The 21,377-nt window shown below is 36.1% G+C and overlaps 2 protein-coding genes across 2 annotated transcripts in view; both read right to left on the bottom strand.

Annotated features, from left to right (window-relative positions):
* The window catches only part of LOC126978497 (protein zer-1 homolog), a 37,730-nt gene extending 34,016 nt beyond the window's left edge, over positions 1-3,714 (bottom strand). Inside the window, exon 1 of the mRNA XM_050827333.1 lies at positions 3,642-3,714. The gene's annotated coding sequence lies outside the window, so the exon portion shown is untranslated. The remainder of the gene's footprint in view (positions 1-3,641) is intronic.
* Positions 1-21,377, bottom strand: part of LOC126978499 (chaoptin) — a 310,992-nt gene that overhangs the window by 268,446 nt on the left and 21,169 nt on the right. The window contains exons 2-8 of the mRNA XM_050827337.1: positions 17,898-18,062; positions 17,022-17,228; positions 13,720-13,908; positions 12,767-12,997; positions 11,931-12,152; positions 11,628-11,826; positions 10,825-11,369 (exon numbers count right to left, since the gene is read on the bottom strand). Of these exons, the coding sequence (XP_050683294.1) occupies positions 10,942-11,369; positions 11,628-11,826; positions 11,931-12,152; positions 12,767-12,997; positions 13,720-13,908; positions 17,022-17,228; positions 17,898-18,062 (1,641 nt within the window). The 3' untranslated portion in view covers positions 10,825-10,941. The remainder of the gene's footprint in view (positions 1-10,824; positions 11,370-11,627; positions 11,827-11,930; positions 12,153-12,766; positions 12,998-13,719; positions 13,909-17,021; positions 17,229-17,897; positions 18,063-21,377) is intronic.

Here is a 21,377-nt window from a genome sequence, read left to right as displayed (position 1 = left end):
CGTGTACTGGTTTAGCGCCAATAACTTATTATTAAATAATCATAAAACCATGTATATTAAATTCACCGCGCCAAATGTCAAAAATGTAGATGCGAATATTTTAGTAAATGGAGAGGTGGTAAAACCAGTGGAATCTGCTATATTTCTTGGCATTACTCTTGATTCCAAACTGCAGTGGGGAAGAAGTGCCCCATATTGAAGGATTGGCGAATAGGCTTAGTTCTGCAGCATATGCGGTTAAGAAAATTAGACGGTTAACTGATACGGCGAGATTAGTATACTTTAGTTATTTTCATAGTATTATGTCCTATGGTATATTGTTATGGGGCAGTGCGGCCGATATTAATACTATCTTTGTGCTGCAGAAGAGGGCTATTCGCGCGATTTATAACCTAGGTCCTAAAGAATCATTAAGAAAAAAAATTAAAGAAATAAACATTTTGACTGTTGCTTCTCAATACATTTTCGATAATGTTTTGTATGTTCATAAGCACATTGAGGAATTTTCTAGAAACTGTGACATTCATAATGTTAACACGAGGAACAAACATAAACTTGTTATGCCTACTACTGGGTTGGGTCGAGTTAGTAAGTCTTTTGTTGGGCGATGTATATGCTTCTACAATATGATCCCAGAAAATGTACAAAACAAATGTGTTACGAAATTTAAAAGAATTGTTAAAAAACGTTTGTGTGGGAAAGGTTATTATAGCATAAACGATTTTCTTAATGCCACCACGGACTGGGAATAAAGCGAACACCCTCAGGCTCTTTAATTATTAATGTTTATTGTACGATATTACATTGTAATCCATATTTTATATAAAAAAAAGCCCGCTGAGTTTCTTGCGCCCATTCTTCTCAGGTCTGAGGCAGTCTCTTTTGAATGGGTGGTAGATTTTGACGTTCAATAAGTGATTTGAAATCCTATTTTGAATAAAAATATTTGAATTAGAATTTGAGCCATTATGTTTCTTAAAAAGTCACGTTGCGTCTGTTGAAGGTGGGGCGGGTTGGTAATCATAAGAACCATATTATCAAGTTCAAATATATACCTACTTCTGGTAAAATTGTAGGATAGCATCAACTTGAATCTTATCATTGGACAAAGCAATATTTTTCACGAACATTTGAGCTATCATTATTTTTGAGCATTAAAATATCCTTACAAAATATTCAGTGTCGTAACAGATTCTGTAGTATTTATTTTTGAATTAGAAGTCTCGTCGATGGAGCGAACACTGTTTAAAAGAAGAATTGTTAATGGAATTATCGAAGAGTACTTGTAATCAAAAATAATGTTTGTCACAAGAGACGCCCTGTCATTGTTTGCTCTTAAATCAATATGTTAGATTTACGCAGCTGGACGCTTGCTAGACGCATGCCCAATAAACATGGATGAAAACGGTCTCTCAAATATCTAAATATAGCAGTATCACAGCAATCGATCAGAGCGCTCACCTATGACGTCGTTCTCACGAAATACATTTTCATTTTGAAGAATTCCATAATATATATTGGGTTGTTCGAAAAAAGTAACTTAATAGGCATAAGCTTCACACGTATTACTATTTATGGATGTTTGATTGCAGAATTTTAAAAACAAAACTAGCGTCGCAATAACTTGTTCGTTCCATCGATCGCAACACGCCATTAACTTTGTTTCAAGCGCCAGCCAATACGTTGGTCGTAAGCTGTTGATTTTTTTGCAACGATGATAAATAACAGAGAACTCAACCACTCAGCTATAGATAAAGAAGCTTACGCCATAGCACTGTCACGTAGAAAATGGTGACATTATCTTATAATAGGCAATCAATTTCGTCTCATTACTAAAAGTAAAGTTTTATTTTGTTCTTTCTTCAGTAAAGTATTTGTTGTTGTAGGTATTTTTATATGAAGTGCAACGTAGAGTTTTTACGGGCCTTGTATTTATTCAAAGTCCTTAAATATGTAAAGCACATCGATCGGTTCAGTGTAAGAAACAAACTCGTGTTTTGATATTATAAATAATTTACTTTTCAAGAATATATAATATCAATATTATTTTTATACTTTTTAGTGCATATTATCTGTTGTTTTTGAAGTCAGTTGTTTTGTTATTTTTTTTTATTCTTTTTTTAGTTAATAATGAAGTACACTAACTAACAATTTGTCTAAATATGTGTAGGATTTACTAAATTTTTCAATGCAACTCATTATATGTGTAAGGATCCTTAGTGAACATGGCGGTCGTGATCACTGTCACAATTAGTAATTGCACCCAAGGAAACAATGATTCATTAACTTATAACAGGTAGACTTGGCACCACAAGCACCTCCTGTTCACGCATGGACCAGCCATCGTTCCCTTCGCACATATTTGAAAAAAGGAGTCGATCCAGCACACAAAGCCGCCGCAAAAAAATGTCTAAAAGCATGACGATTGAATTCTAAGAATTTATTCAGAACAATACAATTTAACAACAACACTGATTTAACTTCACGCAAAAGAAAATATACTGATAACGCACAAACAATACACTGACAATAACTACCCTGATTCATTGCACTTAACACTCACTAACAATTCATCACTTGTCACAATATTCGCACTCTTATCTCTTCCAAGTTATTCGATGACCGCTTGTTTTTGTTGAGTGGAGGAATATATAGTTACAAGATCTTTCAAGCCTAGTCGTTGTTCTATTTGAACACATCACTGTTTAGAATGTTCGATCTTCCATCTCTTTCCAGGATCCATTCCGTCCTTGTCGCACAATCTACGAGCTTCGCTCCAGCTTCTAGAAAGTTTTTATCTTCGTTCCCTCTCGCACATCATGCCGTCCTTGTCTTGCATTCTAGAGTGTTCCTTGTGTAAAGCGGTATAAAGAGTCCTCCAAAATGTCTGAAAACGGATTACCGGAGTTGGACCATGTAAATAGTCTTGCTCTGAAGCTGTCTGAATATCATTTTCAGGTACCTAAAAATGAGGCCAACTAAGAACAGTTTCCAATTTTTGAATCCGTATTAGACCATATCTTTTGGAACCGCCTGAAAACTTGTTTCAACTTGCTGGAATCGTCTCGTAGTTCTAGAAGTGTCTTGAAGATATTTTCTTAATCCGTTTTATTTTGTTAATCCGTTTTCGTAACAATAAAAATATTTGTGCATTTACTGCAATCGTTAATCTTTTGAGGTAAGCATACGTTCGCATACTTTTTAAGAAGCTCTAGTTATTTTGTGAATACTTAATAAATTTGCATTATTAGGGAACAACGATAACGCTATTTTTGCAGTAATATATACTTTATTGTTACTTATGCAAATTCTCGTAAGTATGTGTCTCAAATTTTGGAATGCCGACACTTTTAAAAGAGTGCATCCTCTCGTTGATCTCAACTACAAATAATTAATAAATTTTAAACATGAATCCCCTAAAAATAAATTGCTCATAACCACTACATGTAGGTAGAAATAATTTAAATAATATTTTCCAATACCTACCTAAACAAAATGAAGTCCTGAATAAAACTATGTGCTATAATTCATTATGCTTACTAGTGACAGAATTTTTCGAATCGTCTACCACTACTCAGTTCTTGAGTATATTCGTCTTTTCTCTTTATAAGAATATTATTTAGGTAATAAAAAATTCTTACCTTTGTTCCTCGAACAAAAGCACAAACAGCGTAAGCACAGTATGGAATACCGGACAAGACTGACGAGTCCACACGGCTGCCGATAAGTGACAATTTTATAGCACGCAATATCTACTGCGCAGAAATGTCACAGTACAGAGAGCGCCCTTAATACCTTCAGTAGGACGGCGCTATCAATTATCATTGCAATTAATAATACTTCTCACCGAACGAGTTTCCCCTTACCGGCTCCAACTGACTTTACCCGAATAAACATGACATAGCCAAGCACGACGGCTTAGTCTAATCAACCCACAAAATAACGTTCTTAGCACGCTACAAGAAGTTTTCACTTTAATAATTTATCTTATGTACAATAAAAGATTTAATCCACTGACAAATTGATAGACATCACCATCGTACTACACGCCAAAAATTAGGATACCACCATCCGGTAGGTGATGGATGAGTGACGCTATCGTGTATGGCGTTCGTCTACATTGCGGTTTTCCATGAACTTTCTTCCACTTCCTTGTACGGTATTTCCGGGACGATACGACATGGTTACCTACAAAAAAAGCATGTACTCCTTTCTGAAAAGCCGGCAACGCTCCTGTAGTGAGTCTGGTGTTGGAAGAGAATGTGGGCGGCGGGGATCACTTAACACCGGTACGCTCATTTGTTTTCCTTTTCCATAAAAAAACAACGTTGACAAACAATAGCTCACAGATTTTAAGTGTAAATATATATTAGGGATAACAGATTAGGGTACGGTTTTCTCGTGAAGTCGGTTAAAAATAATTTGAAAATATAAAATTCACACATTTTCCACCCTCGCCGTATGTATATGTTTATATTTATGATAATTTAAAATGCTTTGTTAATGAACAATACGACAAAAACTAAGCTGAAATAACTCTTTCTCGATTACTTCGGACCTCTTTATGAATTAATATCCTTACACTGTGGTACTGCCGCGCGTGGAATATAAATAGAAATCGATCATTTCAGATTATAATATTGTATATTGTACCAGCGTTAATAAAATGTACCCATGATACATAAAAGTAATATTGTATTATTGAGCGAAGCGAAGCTGAGCGGAGCCCCACCGGGATACTCCAATTGATTTCTGTGTAAAATTGTTTCTCGACCATTTCTGGACCGATTTAAAAAAAATTTGAAGTCATAGAAAGCTTTCGAAATTTTCTAGGTTATTGTCGAGACAGAATTTTGAATTTCGACTTGATTGAATTATTATAATTAAAAACAAACATGATTTACAAATTATCGTAAATTAGCACGCGCTATTTATATTTATTTGTTCATATATGTATGTATATTTACTTGTTAAAAAAATAATCAAAAAATTTTTATTGCTCTCGTACACAGACTTAGTTTAACTCGCTTCGTTCAAATATACGCCCCCGCGAAGCGGTACTACGAGTGACAGCGGCATCCTAAGTCCTAGTCCAAGTAGCTGCCCTGGTGTGCGTACTGAATTATTTCATATAAATTATTTAGAAAAAATTCAGGCGCTGCATCAAAACACAAAGCTGCTCCGGTCAATCGGTAATGCCTGCGCACACCTGCGACCTTGAACACTATTTGCGCCGTATTTTGTCTCTCGAAGCGCTAGCTGTGTTGTATATGCAGTTTAATCTGAAAATACTATTATTAATCAATAGTATTTTTTAAGACTGGTGATATACTAATAAGTTTTGCACCTATATTTGAGAATGAATACTAGGCCTATACGAACACAATTAAGATATTGTAAAAATAAATCATTGAACGAACTCGTCGAAGAGAGAGAAAAAACGGTAGTGGAAGTGAGCACCGCCAGTAGCCAATAACCTCTTGCAACACCAGAGGAATGGAAAGGACACGAGCGTTGCCGGCCTTATAGCAAGATGTTCGCTCTTTTCTTGAAGGTATTACACCTCCCTTCGTCGTATCATCTTGATCGCAAGAAAGCTCTCTGTACAGTTTGGTTTTTCAAGTGCAAACATAGCTAACGGAGTTTTTTCTCAGAATTGTACTTCAAAGAATAATGCACCGCGAGACGGTCAGCGATGTCTTTCCATTCTTAAAGATCTGTGCCTAGAATATCGACCTTCTCTCTTGCTCTGTTTGCTTGCTAAGGGAGTACTATGCCGTGAGCAGTAGCGGCAACGATGGCTCGATGAAGTAACCAGTGGCAGATCATAGATTCATCATCATCATCAGCTGGAAGACATCCACTGCTGGAAAAAGGTCTCCCCCAAAGATTTCCACGACGATCGGTCCTACGCTGCCCTCATCCAACGTATTCCGGCGATCTTGACCAGATCGTCGGTCCATGTTGTAGGGAGCCTACGAACACTGCGTGTTCCGGTACGTGGTCGCCATTCGAGAACTTTATTGCCCCAACGGCCATCCTTCCGTCGAACAATGTGACCTGCCCACTGCCACTTCAGTTTCGCAATAATTTGGACTATGTCGGTAACTTTGGTGCTCCTATGGATCTCCTCATTTCTGATTTGAGCCCTCTGCATTGCCCTCTGAGCGACCAAAGGCCCATAATAAGCGATCATAGATTACGCACGGGCAACTTGTCCTTTGAAGTATATGGAGCCACGTTCTTAATTTTCTGTTTAAAAGTTTGCACCAAGGATCCTTTTTATTGCAGCTAGTCGCTGCTATCACGGAAACAACGAACTGGGATGTGTGAATGTGACCTTCCACTGATCATTACAACAGAATTTGATTTGAAAATTTCTACGCTCTGTAGTATCCACATATCAATGAGTCCTGCCCCAAAAGTAGGATGCATAATTTATATTAATTATATATAATATTGGCTTCAGGCTTCGTCATGGTCGCTTAAATGTCACTGCTGTGGCGGCGACATGGGACCTAAAAATTGATCGAGGGAGGCGATGGCTGGCCCATGTGTCATGCTCTCGTGTACCGGCGCTACTTATGGTGGCAGGATGACCTTTTTTTATAATCTTAAATGCACGCAGAATGCCTTTATTTGTCTATGGTGTGGATGATGCAGCTACTGTACGTACTACTGTATGTACTCAATAGCTTTGTATTAATTTACATTTACTTTTTTGACTTACTCGTGTAAGGCATTGACTATTTGACGTTTGAGTATGTTTGTTACATCACTTTACATATTATATTGCAATTGAAATTATTTGTAAAATGATGAAAATGTAAATTTTGATTTAAAAGAGTATCAATTAGTTTCTTGCTAGTAGTAGTAGAAGTAGCGGTTGATTCAATAAGAAAAAAATTTTTTTTGGCATTCATAAGTGTCATTTCCGTGACCTACATGAAGGAAATGATTTACATTTGATTTGATTTGGAATTATAATATAACAAGTTTGTAAGAGAAGGGAAATGATTGAATATATTTCATTTTTCTATGTGCGATTGAAGCTGCCACGGCTCCCCAAACCGAACCTTGTGTCTTCTGTGGAGTACTCTTTGGAGAAGGTTGCGGGATGGGGTACCACATCCAATGTAACCCCAGTTGACTTTGCGCGTTTACCACAAAAAAAAACCGCTCTTCGATAACACCTCCCTTAAAGCCTCGCCCAGTATCGGTATTCTGGGTCTCGAAATCTCGTGTGATTGCGAATTCGGCGGTCATATGGAGGGTAAGGCCAAATTGGCTTCGAAGCAGCTAGACGTCATAAATAGAACACGGCACTACTTCAAACCGGCACACAATCTATCGCTCTACAGAGGTCGCAGGTCCGGCCACATATGGGGTATGTGGATGTATTTGTATGGGGTACCTATTGCTGTCATCTCTTGACTGACGCACTCCAGTATCAGCTCGATACTGGAGTGCGTCCTTATTTATATTATGTGCATAGCTCATATAAATTTGTATCAACTATATTGATAATTCAATATTTAATAAATACAAAGCACACATGTTTATATATACAATATATATTGTCATATTAATGTATGAATTGTAACTTACTTAGTACCCACGTGCTTATCAAATTTTCCGGCACTATTATTTACACCACTTTCTTCCAAAATTGATAGAATTTTCACTTAACTTTATGAAAGTATAATAATAAATCAAATTCAATAATATAATAAAGCTTCTAAATACAAGAAAGTGAATGATGCGCACCAAAAACGTTACTATACCATTTGATGAGTAGGTTTTACTCTCCATATTTTTCTCATACCGGGTGCCTTATATGAAAATCAATTCTTTAGGAGTAAACTCAAATAAACTCCAAAAAGCAATCAAAGCGACGTCTCCACGCAACGCCAGGTGATCGAGCCGTTGACAGAGAACCGAATCCCCAACAATTCGAGGAGCTTTGCGTTGCACGCGGTCAAATGGATCGAGCTGATACAGGGGTGCTCCAGAGTAGAGATGACAGCAATACTCCACGTGTGACCGGACCTGCACTTTGTAGAGTTCTGGAATGTGGGCCAGCTTGAAGTATTGCCGTGCTCTATTTATAACGCCTATTTTCTTCGAAGCCAATTTGGCCTTGCTCTCCAGATGGACGCAGAATTGGCAATTGCTCGAGATTTCGAGACCCAGAATTCGGATACTAAGCGAGGCTTTAAGGGAAGTGTTGTCGAAGAGCAGTGATACGACAAATGGAGTTTTTTTTAGTGGTAAACGCGCAAACTTGAGTCCTGGTTCAATTTACCCCATTCCGCGACCTTCTCGAGAGAAGACTCGATAAGTTTCTTCCGGCACTGGTCGACGATTTCCCGAGAGAGACCTGCATGGCCCGTGAATACGGCATCACCAGTGCTCTCATCTGCATATCTGATTAAAATGCAGAAGAAACAGCGTGGGAGATAGCACACAGCCTTGGGGCACTCCAGCGTTCACGAGCTTGGAATTCGAGCAATAACGGTCGATTACGACCTGTATGCTGCGCCCAGTAAGGAAGCTGGAGGTCCACTTGCAAAAGCTCTCGGGAAGCCCAAATGATGGAAGTTTTCTGTGAAGCACCTTATGCCATACACGATCAAATACCTTCGCTATATCCAGGCTAACTGCCAGGCCTTTCCCCTTGCTTTCGATAGCCGCCGCCCATCTTTGTGTTAGGTAAACCATAAGATCACCTGCCGATTGACCATGACGAAAGCAGTACTGTCAGTCGTTCATCAACTGGTGACCCTCTAGGTATACCAAGAGATGGCGGTTAATAATGCTCTCCGTGATTTTGGAGAGCAGGGAGGTAATAGCTATAGACCTGTAGTTTGCTGGATCCGAACTGTCTCCTTATTTTGTGATCGTATGGACATGGGCTTACTTCCATGAGTCAGGGACTACGCCTTTTGTAAAAGACTGTCGGAATAAACGCGTTAGCACCGGCGTAAATTAAGGGGCATTAATTAATTTTATTTTATTATATTTTATTTTATGATAATATCAAATGTATTTGAGCCTGTTTTTAAAATAAGATCATATAAATATGTTATTTATTTTTGACAATGTGTTGGTGTGCAATAAAAAATGTTAGATAAGAATTAATATTTATTCGGAAAAACAATTACAATCGTTATCTTTCGTAAATTTTCGCGTACAGCTTATAACTTAAATAGTTTCTCTTCTATTGTATTGAGTATTAATTCTAGGCCTCTAAATCAAATTATTTTAGTTTTTAATTTAAACCCATGTGACGTACACATAACTATTCCTTTAAAATAATTGCAATTAACTTAAACATGAAATGCTTCGATGTATAAATATGGTAAAAGTAAGAATATAGGTACGGTCTGCTACAAGATTACACTATATAATAATATTTTATAGTTATTGCATTAATCATAGTATTGTGAATTATATTATAGCATGCTTATTAATACTCTCTAGAATTGCTCACATATTATAAAAAAAATTTGGAGGCCATAATATGATTTCTCTAGTCTATAATAAAAGCTAATATATATATATTTTTCATCTTTAACGAACCGCTAAAGACGGACGCATGAAGTATTTCACTGAGTTTGCTATAAAAGGTTAATGATCTTTTTAATTTTTTAAATTTTTCGCAATATTTATGGCTTAGCTCAATCGCCTTTCCTCACTACCAGGCGAAAGAGATTTCAAGTACCTGAAATCGCCCAAAAGTGAATAACGTCAGCGTAACAAAGCAAAAACATAATTTTACCCTCAAATAGGTCAATTAATTTAATTATTATTATTAAATATCTTATATAAATAAGATCTAGTTTGTTAATTTTTCTACCGAGATATTATTTGTGAGTTCGACCTTTGTAATATTGTTAATAAATTAGTCAGTTTTCGTATTGGAAATATTTATAATCATTATAATTTTGAATAAATAATCCGATATATAGTCCTAAATGATACGTACATCTTAAAACCAGAACGACTAGACCAGACTTTGAATTTTGATAGAAATTTAACGATACTTGGTATATTTATTAAGATAAAAGTAGATTTTCAATATTCTATCAGTACTGTAAACCACGTAACCGGGTTCCCTTTATCTTTTTCAAAACAAATGTATTCTGACATACTTACTAAATTGTGTCTACCTTGCATACATATTCAATATTTTGCTTTTATGATACTTTGATTTAAGAATTTTGAGGGTAGACACACCTACTTTTAAATTGTTAAACCCAAGCAGAAGCGATAAAGTACCTACGTATTATATTTTAGATAACACTAAGGCAAGAGTGTAAAGGTTAAATTACAGTGGACTTGGTGAGGTGTTTAACTTTAATAAATAAGATGAACCTACCATACATTATGTACAGGCATATGATCAAGCCTTCAATCGTGCCATCAAACCATAAAATATGAAGCCATGAACATATTGTTATAATGCATGTAGTAACATGGCTTTCCACCCTTTTTAGTAGAGCAAAAGTGGTTTAAATAATCTTTCAAAATACAGGTAACATCGATTTTCTAATACAAACTTATGACTATGCGTCCCTTTTATGCAAAACTACATGAAAATAATTTAATTCATCAATTGAAATGCAATAACTATAACAATAGTTCTTATACTTTTTCGATTTTTCGCAAAGTAACATTTGTAAAACACAATCACACATACCGATACATAAACAGACGTCTAAAAGATAATATGCGTTGATAACATTACAATATTTATATGTTGGCATGTCATGTACAATACCTATAAAGATAGCTTTGGTATAGTTAGTATCGTTTATGTACTCTAACTCTTATAATAATTCGGGCCGACCGAATCTAAAAGTTTCGTTGCTGGTTGAAAGAAATTTTTGCTATCACGAAGCACTTAGTTAGTTGGCATATTTGCCACGCATTGATTAGTCACTGCGGTGATGCATTGAGATCGCGCAGACGAAGGTGATCAGAGAGTGGATGAGACTGTTCTCTTCGTTCGTCTGGCCATTTCACGACTACGTTTGAGCTCGCGGACGGAAGCGTCACTGGTGGCTCGACCAGAACTGGCAGACCTCCTTCTCGTTCAGGCAAAACATGTCCAATTAGGGCTCCCACACGTCGGTATGTCAAGTGTCCTGGTTGAGAATCTCTGTTATCTAGTATTTTCACACCATTATTCATACGTGTGACTACTATCACAGGGGTATCAGGGAGAATGTCGTTGAGAGCTGGTGCTAGAACTGGTGCAGTCGTCTGCGGGGCGACACACGTAGCCTCTCCGCTAACTCGGGTGTTAAGACTCTCCAAAACAGCAACAAGCTCGTATAAGTGATCATCGCAAAGCACGGGATTATCTGGAAAAATCAATCAAATCTTAGGAATAACAAATTATAAAAAGATCACTATGAAGTACTTCAATAACTTTCTACGCATAACTTGTACTTTAGTTGAATATTCGCATGATAATGAAATTTGCATATGCATATTATACCATCGCAGTACCATCAGAATAATAATGAATTCGCTTCTATCTCAAATATAACTAAATTTTAAGCTAGAAACAGAATGACATGTAAGGAAGATAAAAGAGAAGGAGATATTTATAAGCTGACCTTGTAGGTAGACCTTTAAAATACTTGGAACGCCGTTTATGCTACATCGAGATTTTGACACCACTTCATAGTTGACTGATTGTATTTTGTTGTATGACAAGTCGGCAATACAAAGCGAGGGCAACCCATGAAAGTCCTTATCCAGGGTCGTAATATTATTATGATGAGCTATCAATTCTTCTAAATAAGGCAGGAACGTCTGTAAGGACAACAAAAGATTAATAAAAGAAAGAAGTACTGAGTTGATAAGTAGAATGTATTTCGCATATGCACGCACAGATCCTTTCCGATTCACTAACAAACCTTCGATGTTTCTTCCAGCGACGTGATGTGGTTGTACGATATATCAAGTAATCTTAGATCTTCTAAGCCTATCAAATCGTCTGCTGAAATCTGTTGCAACCGGTTGTAGCTTAAGTTGAGTCGTAATAGACCATGAAGTCCCATCAGAGCTCCGCCAAGATTGAGCAGATTGTTATGATCTAAGCGAAGCTCTAGCGCCCTTGTTTCAACATCGACAAGGTTCTGAAACAGCATCATTCATTTAAATAAACATAAATCAATCCCGGGGTGAGATTAGCCATTATCATATGTATATATAAAAATAATTGTAGTGCATATTTGTTAAATAGCATCATTTCATTAAAGTGTATGCATTTTTGAAGTTATACCTACTTCTTTAGGCGCGTTATGAAAAAACGATGAGAGTGAAATTTTATGATGCGCGTGCATCACTGTAACACAAAATTAAATCAAAATTAAATTTCTGATGTGTTTGGAATTGTCAGAACATTGTCTGTATATATAATGTTCAGACAATCTACGAGAATCTTAATTGGCTGGGTTCAGGTCACCTAGGTTGTAATTTTCTATGGAAATTAGAGCGCATGATTTTCAGTTAGTCCTGCCGCCAATTTTTTTTATTTCTTTGCCATATATGCTAAGTAATTAACCATTCCCAATAATAGCATTTGACAAGCTCTAGTAAATAATAGATTTAAAGTTTACTCGTATTAAACTTAAACTTGTTTTATTCAATATTATTGGTTTTATTCAGTAATTTTTTAAATATATACACACATATATATATAAACATAAACGTATTATTGGATATTATGATGTGTATTTTTAAAACTCACCTCCATATTCCCAGTTATAATATTGATTTTATTATGCGAAAGATCTATGACAGACAAGCGTTTCAGTCCCTTTATTTCTTGCAGTGAAAACTCCGTGAGAAAATTGTGCGTTAAATTAAGGTATCTTAGTGCCTTGAGACTCCTTAGTGAACCGTTTAGCGATCTTAACTGGTTGTATCCTATATCTAAATCGGCTAATTTTTCTGCCTCAGCAAAATCATCCTCAGCCAACTATAAATAGAACAATATTTCTTATGTCAAACAGTGTCTTATTTGCATATGATTGCTCAATGGACTGTTTACACAAGAATTTACTGTAACAACAAAGTCGACGTTGTCTCTATCTTCCTTTGGGGACCTGTTAACCGATTGTTACGTAATCGGTTGTTGCTAACAAATTCAAGTGTAATCATTGTTTGATCAATACGGTAAATGTTTCCTTCAAATAATTTATAAAGTTAATACATTTATATACTTATTTTTACATTATTATTAATTTTTAACCCAAATAAAGAACCTTGAGCTGCATAAACACGTACACAATTTTATGTTTTATCAAATTTACATAATAATAATCAAATCGGCAAGTGCCGCCGCGCCGCGGTATGCCTTAGATCGGCGTAATTTTGGCGCGCGCGCAACGCCTTGTCAATGCGAATTATTTTCCGTGTATTAATACATTGCTTATAATAATGATGATTTGAGTAAATTCATAAGAAAGCTATTAAAACAAGCTATAAGACCAATGAAAATAAACCATTTAATAAACCGAAAAAGGTACAGATGTTTTTCAGGGCGTAGTGTGCCGAATGGCACTTCCGATTTTGGTGTATCTGAAATATTTAGTAGTATATTGCCCTTCCCGATTTAGGAACGTTTAAAATTTGAAATTAACATATCTATTTTACTTTCTAATAATATTATCCTAAAACAATAATATCAATATAACTTACGGTTTCAATTTTGTTGAAAGACAGACTAACAGTCATTAATTTTCTTGATTTCTGCAGTGAACCATCTAATGATTTGATGTTATTTGTATAAAAGTACAAAGATTCTAGTGAATGCAATTGTTTTAAATCCTTTGGCAGGCTTTGCAGGTCGTTTTTAGCAGCGTGTATAAGTGTTAACCTCTTAGCTCTCTGAAACATAATAACAATGTTGAGAAACGTAATAAATGCGCAAAACAATATGTTAATATCAAAATAAATATTTTATTTCAAACTGAATAAAAGTGCGTTTATTTATTATTTTTGACAGCCACGTAATAAAGTAACGACGATCGAATTAATCGCAGATCTTTTAATGGTCGTTAAAAAATTTAGAATACCATAAAAAAAAATACAATTCCAACAATATCGCCGAGTCTGTATAATCACTGGTTATATATATCGCTTGGTATCGTTTCCAAACTAGGAGTGGATCGCCGACGTTGCTTGCCCGTATTAACTTAACTCGGAAAAGTTAGCAACACATCGAGAAACATCTAAAAGTACAGTAGCGACAAAAATGTTAATTAAAGTAAAACGTAAACAAGATGAGGGTTTATAAACAATATTTGACCTTATACCAAATAGTACAAAGGTTGAAGTTCCCTTGTCATTATTATAACTATCTAAATACGTCGATGACTTTCTCGCATTGCTTTTTTGTAAGAATGTACTACGCAAACGTAAGTGTAATACGCAATTTTCACGAAAGTTAAAAAGTAAAAGCGCAGATTTAAAATTTTTTTTTTTTAAATGCGCTCGGACGGAACCCGAAAGGTCGCGGGTTCGAGTCCCGCATCGTTCATAAATTTTAGTTACATTTGTACTATAAGCAGATATATCGACAGCAAGTAGTTAATTAGTGATCTTTTAAAGGCCTGTCAGTATGTGCCTTCAGTGTGGCATTACTATGATGGCGTTCTGTCACAATTTCAAGTTGCGGAGATTTTGTCATCGAAATTACGGCCTCTCGTATATCTAATAATTCTAATATAAGAAGGGCAACCGTCTCACTTGATGGAATATATAAAAACGTCTTTGAAATAGAACTCTTAGAACACTTTGAACTAAGCTTACCCCTGTAAACGAATTTACCAATTCAATTCTAATTCCACCAAGACAAACTAACCCAGTTACACCACTAAAAAAACCCCATTTGTCGTATCACCGCTCTTCGACAACACTTCCCGTAAAGCCTCGCCTATCGTATCGCCGTATCGGAATACTGGGTCTCGAAATCTCTAGCGATTGCTAATTTCGTGGCCATCTGGAGGGCAAAGCCAAATTGGCTTCAAAGAAACTGGGCGACATTAATAGAGCACGGCAATACTTCAAGCCAGCCCACATTCTAGCGCTGTACAAAGCGCAGGTCCGGCCACACATGGAGTATTGCTGTCATCTCTGGTCTGGCGCACCCCAGTATCAGCTCGATCCAATTGTCCGCGTGCAACGCAGAGCAGCTCGAATTGTCGGGGACCCAGTGCTCTGTGAACGGCTGGATCACTTGGCGTTGCGTAGAGACGTCGCTTTATTGTGTGTCTTCTACCGCATTTATCACTGGGAGTGTTCCGAAGAGCTGTTTAACTTGATTCGTGCCGCCGAATTCCACCTTTGCACGATACGCGACAAGTTAGGATATTATCCCCACCACCTTCTTTCACTTTTCACTTTCTTTCACGCACCACAAAGCTGTGGAATGAACTTCCTTGTGCGGTGTTTCCAGGGCGATACGACATGGGTACCTTCAAAAAAAGCGCGTACACCTTCCTTAAAGGCCGGCAACGCTCCTGTGATTCCTCTGGTGTTGCAAGAGATTGTGGGCGGTGGTGATCACTTGACAAAAAGGTACGCTCGTTTGTCCTCCTATTCCATAAAAAAAAATATAGCCTAATCGCATTTAAATGCTGACCGCCGAATTTTGGGATTATTGATCAACATATTTGATCGCGTTTAAGAGCTGTTATTGCCGCTAACGTAATAGAAACATTGACATTTAACAATTTTCATTTTATTCATTCTTATTGATGACAGTTTTGACAGGTATTTGATACATTCTATTGTTTATGACAAGTAAACTCAGCTTACGTCAACACGTTCAACAGTATTGGTGAAATCTCTTCGTGTTCAATCGAGATCAAGACTGGTATTTGAACAAGTTTACGTAAAACTCAGTTTTATTGAACTCATTTTGAAGAGTCAGTGGTGAAATCTGATCTTAGTCGTATTGTTTCGGGAATACAGTAGCCGGCAGGGTGAGAATAATTCCCAATACAGTGGCGTTGTAAGGTAAAAAGTTCCGGTTGCGGAAAGTGCCAGAAAATGTTTGGACATTTGATACGGAATATAGACTCTATGCAGCGTTCGATAATACAAGGTCGAATAAGAGGCCAGCGCTCTCGAGGTCGGTCACCTAGTTGCACTGATTAAAAATTACAGTCTTCGAGTCCTATCGAATGATGTCGCAATGCAACTAACTGAGAGAGATAGAAATCCATAGGGATGAGAGCACCTATCAGAGATATTAAGTCCATGGCTACAATATTTTTGCCAAGAGTTTTCAATTAAATAAATAAATAAGAGGGTATTTATTTCAGGCATAATAAAACCTACAGTTACATAAAATTTGAGACACTGTAAAAGGCTGCCAAGTTAAAAGTAAAATTAGAGTAACTAAAACTATATACATATTGCACATATTTGTGCAGTCATTTTTTGTTCTTGTCCATGTGAACAGGGATCCAGCGCTTAAGAACTGGATTCCTGATGTCGTCAGAGACAGCCACGAGTATTTTGTTGTCGGAACGTCGCAGTCTCCGCCAGAAAGAGGCAACGCAATACCGGATTATCGCGAAAAAGTCGGGGACCCCAGCGTCTGCGAACATGCCCGACGCGCTGCAGCACCGCGGGAGCCGCATAAGAGCCCGGAACGCATCATGAATTAAGAACAGAGAACTGTGAAAAGCATAGGCATCAACTATCATTAGATGTATGTGGTGAGGAGATGCTAAGATCAACTAGGAAGCGTTATACCGAATTGTGAGTTATAAGTGCCACCCATGACAACTTGAAACTTCAGAAGATTTAAAAGAGTGTTGCTAGCCTAATTTATAACGTAAAACAATACAAAAGATTTTAAGTTGTTGTAATTACGATTTCACGTTTTTAATACTATACTCGTATATAGTCCTGACTTGTTCCAACACGGCCATGGGCGTTCCCCTATTGCTATTATATCTAACTCTACCTAAAAAAATCATATAACTCACCACAGGTAGTTCATTCTCGATTGTCTTCAAATTGTTTGCATTTATAAATATCCATTCCAACTCATCTAAATCCTGTAAGGCCCCGTTCAAACTATGAAGTTTGTTGATTCCTAAATGTACGTGCTTTAACCGTTTTGGCATAGCGTGTCTTTCGATCTTGGATATTTGATTGTCGGCAACTAGAAGGTGCTCTAACTTTTGTATATCCTGGGAACAAACAAAAGTAATTTTATTTTGTGACTTAATTAATTTTTTTTTATTGTTTTAAGTTATTGTCATACTGGGCATTTGATTATTTGCAGCCTAGAGCTTTCTTCTAACGTAGTTGTAATTTTTTCTCCAAGAGAGGAAGGTTATCAGCATCATCACCATTTCAGCCGAAATACGTCCACTACTGGAAAAAGCCTTCCCCAAAGATCACCAAGACGATCGGTCCTGCGCTGCCCTAATCCAACCCCTTCCGGCGATCTTAACCAGATAGTCCATCTAGTGGGAGTCTACCAACACTACGGCTTAAGAAACATGATCGCCATTTGAGGACTTTACTGCCCCAACGAAATTGTAGGTACGAGACGAAGTTGAGGGGCTCAGTACGCTGAGTAGTGGATTTGCACTTGTGAAACATAGTGATTTACATAATATATATATTAATATTTATGTACGTATGCACAATTAATTTTTCTCTCTCTAACTCTTTCGGCCCAGTTTTCACAAAGATACGTGTTGATATGCATAGATATGTGTAGAAGAGTAACATGACATGTGTATTTAAAACTAGATTAAGGTATCTGGGAAACTTGAGCACGATTGCTATTTGCAAACTTATGTATTTACGTATGTATGTATGTATAAATTTTATATTGAAAACAATCTCACCTTAAAATCGTCCTCTGTCAGTTTGGTGATCTTGTTCCGGCATAGGTCAAGGGTTTTGACATGCGGAAGATGGCGCAACACCCGTCGCGGCATCTCGTCTAAGGAGTTGTCAGATAAACTGAAGTAGTCCAGTAAATCCAGCTTCGTGAATACACTTTCTCGGAGCTCACTGGAATTCAAATTTTATTATATGAATACACACCCATCTAATTACAAATCCAATTTAAAACTGACTTAATAAGACTTTGATGAAAGCATCTAACTCATAAGAAACTATGTAAGGTAATAAATATATAAGGCATTTTGGCTAAGAGGCCTTACAAAGATTTAAAAGCAGTGAACGCATATGTTTTACAATCGTTCATTGTTTAAAAGCATTAGTTTATTATTCAAAAACGAACAAAGCTATTATAGTTTTATAAAAATTACTCATGTGAGTTGTCGCTGGTCTTCAGTTTCGGATTTTACCAGATGGTCGGTATATAATTCCTCTAGTTTAATGGCCAGTATTAATTACTCCCAATATGTCCTAAGTGAGTTTATAATAGAAATACAACGATAAATATTATTTCTGTTAGCCTTATTGACGCATAAAGAAATAATTTACATACCATCTCGCACATTTTAGAAATTTTCAAGGGATAAATCTCAACCATACTCTTTAGACAAGCCATGGAAATTGTTAGCGAAAAATGTTATCAACTTAAATAGAAATAGTATTATAAATTTAGCCAGTTTATCTATGTAAATAAAATGCAAAATATTGAAAGGATTTTTCAATAAGAGGCTGTGTATTCCAAACAATTGCCCCCAGAGGAATCGTTTCCATATCTGAATGACTTCAGTAGATTTTATCAAGTATTTGAAAACATCAGAATTACAAAAGAATATATCAGAATTACGAAAGGTGAAAAAAATGTTAATGTTTTAAATTAAGCGTTTTTATCTTAGTTTTATGTATTATGTGCCTATGTTATTTATAAACATTGTGTTTTGAGCTCTTCAGATAAACTCGTGTCAACAATAAAAAGTTTAGTCACACGTATTAGAGCAATTGTCTTTATGTATATATTTATGTTTTATATCAATGCTTTGGATGATGCATTTCCATTTTTTTTCGAGTGAATTTTGAGAAAAAGTACTTGTAATAAGATAGCAATTCCGCCAATGGAATCAATCTATACTTGCACCCGTCTGATATGTAAGAAAATATGTATTCAATGATAAGTGTTGAAGGGTTTAATCGCAAAAAATATTTTTTCTTAAATAAAACTGAGACCAAAAAATAATTTATAATAAAACTGTAGAGGATAAAACTGCAAGGAGTAAAATTTATATATTTGACACCTTATATTGCCGATCTTATCTATTTATCTAATATCTTAGATGCATTTCATCCCGGAAAATTAGAGTTCCCGTGGGATAATTAAAAAACCATAGCAACAAACTAATTCAGTATTGTATGGCATGGTATGGTATAATCGGACTAATTTCCGTAAATCGACGACTGCGCGCCTATTTTGCGTGTGTGGGAATATATTAATGTATTTGTTATTCCTGCCACCCCAATTCTTCCAAACCTTAGCAACATTCTCTCCTTCCTAAAGACTTCTGGGAGTGTGTTTGGGGCACCAAGATGTTGAGCTCGGTAAGTTGCTACACCTGGACAATGCAGAAGTACACGTGCAGCAGTTTCCCCTACCACCATGCAGGCCCTTCACAGGCTGTCAGTTATGCCTATATTAAAAAGATGTTAATTATAAGGACCGTGCCCGGTTATTGCCGCCGTTATCTAAGTTGGATTCTATTGAGCTTAATATGGCGATTTGCCATACTGGCATCAATGTTGGGGAGTGTCTCCCGTGTTTGTCTGCAGTCCTCTAATGATAACCATAGATTTTTGTGTTAATTTCTTGTGCGTTTCCGAATTTGGCTTTTGTGCCAGCCAGAAGGTAGAGGTATGATGGCTTCTGGCCCTATGGCAGTAATATTTGAGCTTCTTCTAGCTAACTGATCTGCCATATCATTTCCGCATGATTTGCTATGAACTTTAATGCTATACAATATAGTAACTTCGGTATGGTTACACACATCTGATTAAGTAAAATATCTCATGCTGACACCTTATATAGCAATATTTTTAGATACTTATCATTCGGGAAAATTAAATAGTTGGAATAGTTCAAAAGCAATAGTAACTTATATAGCTTAGATAACATTTTATGCAGATAATTAAAAAAAAATCATGTTAGTACCTCATATTGCGGGTCATTGTATATTATAAAATTGATATTATATTGGGTGATAAAAGACCAAATTCCTGTTATAAGCATTACACAAAGAAAGTATGAAGCCAATCGCAATTTTTTACACTCCCATCCGTTCGGTATTGAGCTAATGATAAGCACAATGAAACCCTCTATATGTGATGGAAAATTATCTGATAATCAGGTTGTACTCGTACTAAAATAGCGATTAATGCAGTGTAAGAAAGAGTTCGAAGAAATTTTATCCGAATGCAAAAGATTTTATTCTAGAAAATCAGTATAACACCAGGTCGCACCTGTAAGGTCGATCAATGTATAAACGTTAATTTAAAAATGAAAATTAAAAACAATGAAATAGTGCTTGTAAAGTAAGAATTTTATTATTTTATAATGACGTGGAGCTGATGTAATTTGCATGCCCTTTTTGACTAATGTGTTGATTCGTATTGTATTTTTTGCTAACTTTTATACACACATTATGCAAATAAAGAATTATTAATATTATTATTAAAAGGGTATTGATCAACTATAAAAGAGCAAAAGAAAGGTTGGTAAAAATTATCAATTATTTCTCGCAGATTATTTTTTACTATCAAGCAATATTTTAACAAGCAGAGTAATCATGCTCAAAGTTCTATAGAAGTTTTAGAGTTAGCACTATCCATCTTCAGTGATGATTTAGGGGGGTATCGTCTACGTGGGAGTGACTGAGCCAATTGTGAATATATAATCGTAATATTGGCTTCTGCAATTGATACACCTCTATGTGGTTGTAAACAGATACGACTTTTGATAAGATGGTTAATATATTTTCTACAATCAAGAATTAACCCTTTCAGCAAAATTCAGCATGTGGTTTCAAGCGATTGTTTCTGACTTCATCAAAGCTGAAGACTTAGCATCAATTATCCGATCCCCACGACTATGATTTATTGTCAGTTTTAAAGAGCACGCTTTATGCGCCATGATAATTTGGAGTTACTAAAACAATCCAATATTGGCCGTGCATATTTTTCTAAGGAGATTTCAATTAATAACTGGCCTCAAAGTTCAATGGATTGTTTTAAGGCGAATGTAGATCGTTTTGAATGAGCTTTGCGTTTTTATTTTGTTATTTAAATGTATAAACTGAGGGACACTATAGTAATAAATGTATCATGCTATTAAAAATATAATTTCTTACGTATTTAAACATAATATATGGAAGTACATA

This window comes from Leptidea sinapis, chromosome Z, assembly GCF_905404315.1.
Source record: "Leptidea sinapis chromosome Z, ilLepSina1.1, whole genome shotgun sequence".
NCBI classification, from domain to species: domain Eukaryota; kingdom Metazoa; phylum Arthropoda; class Insecta; order Lepidoptera; family Pieridae; genus Leptidea; species Leptidea sinapis.
This window is presented reverse-complemented; position numbering and strand designations above follow the sequence as displayed.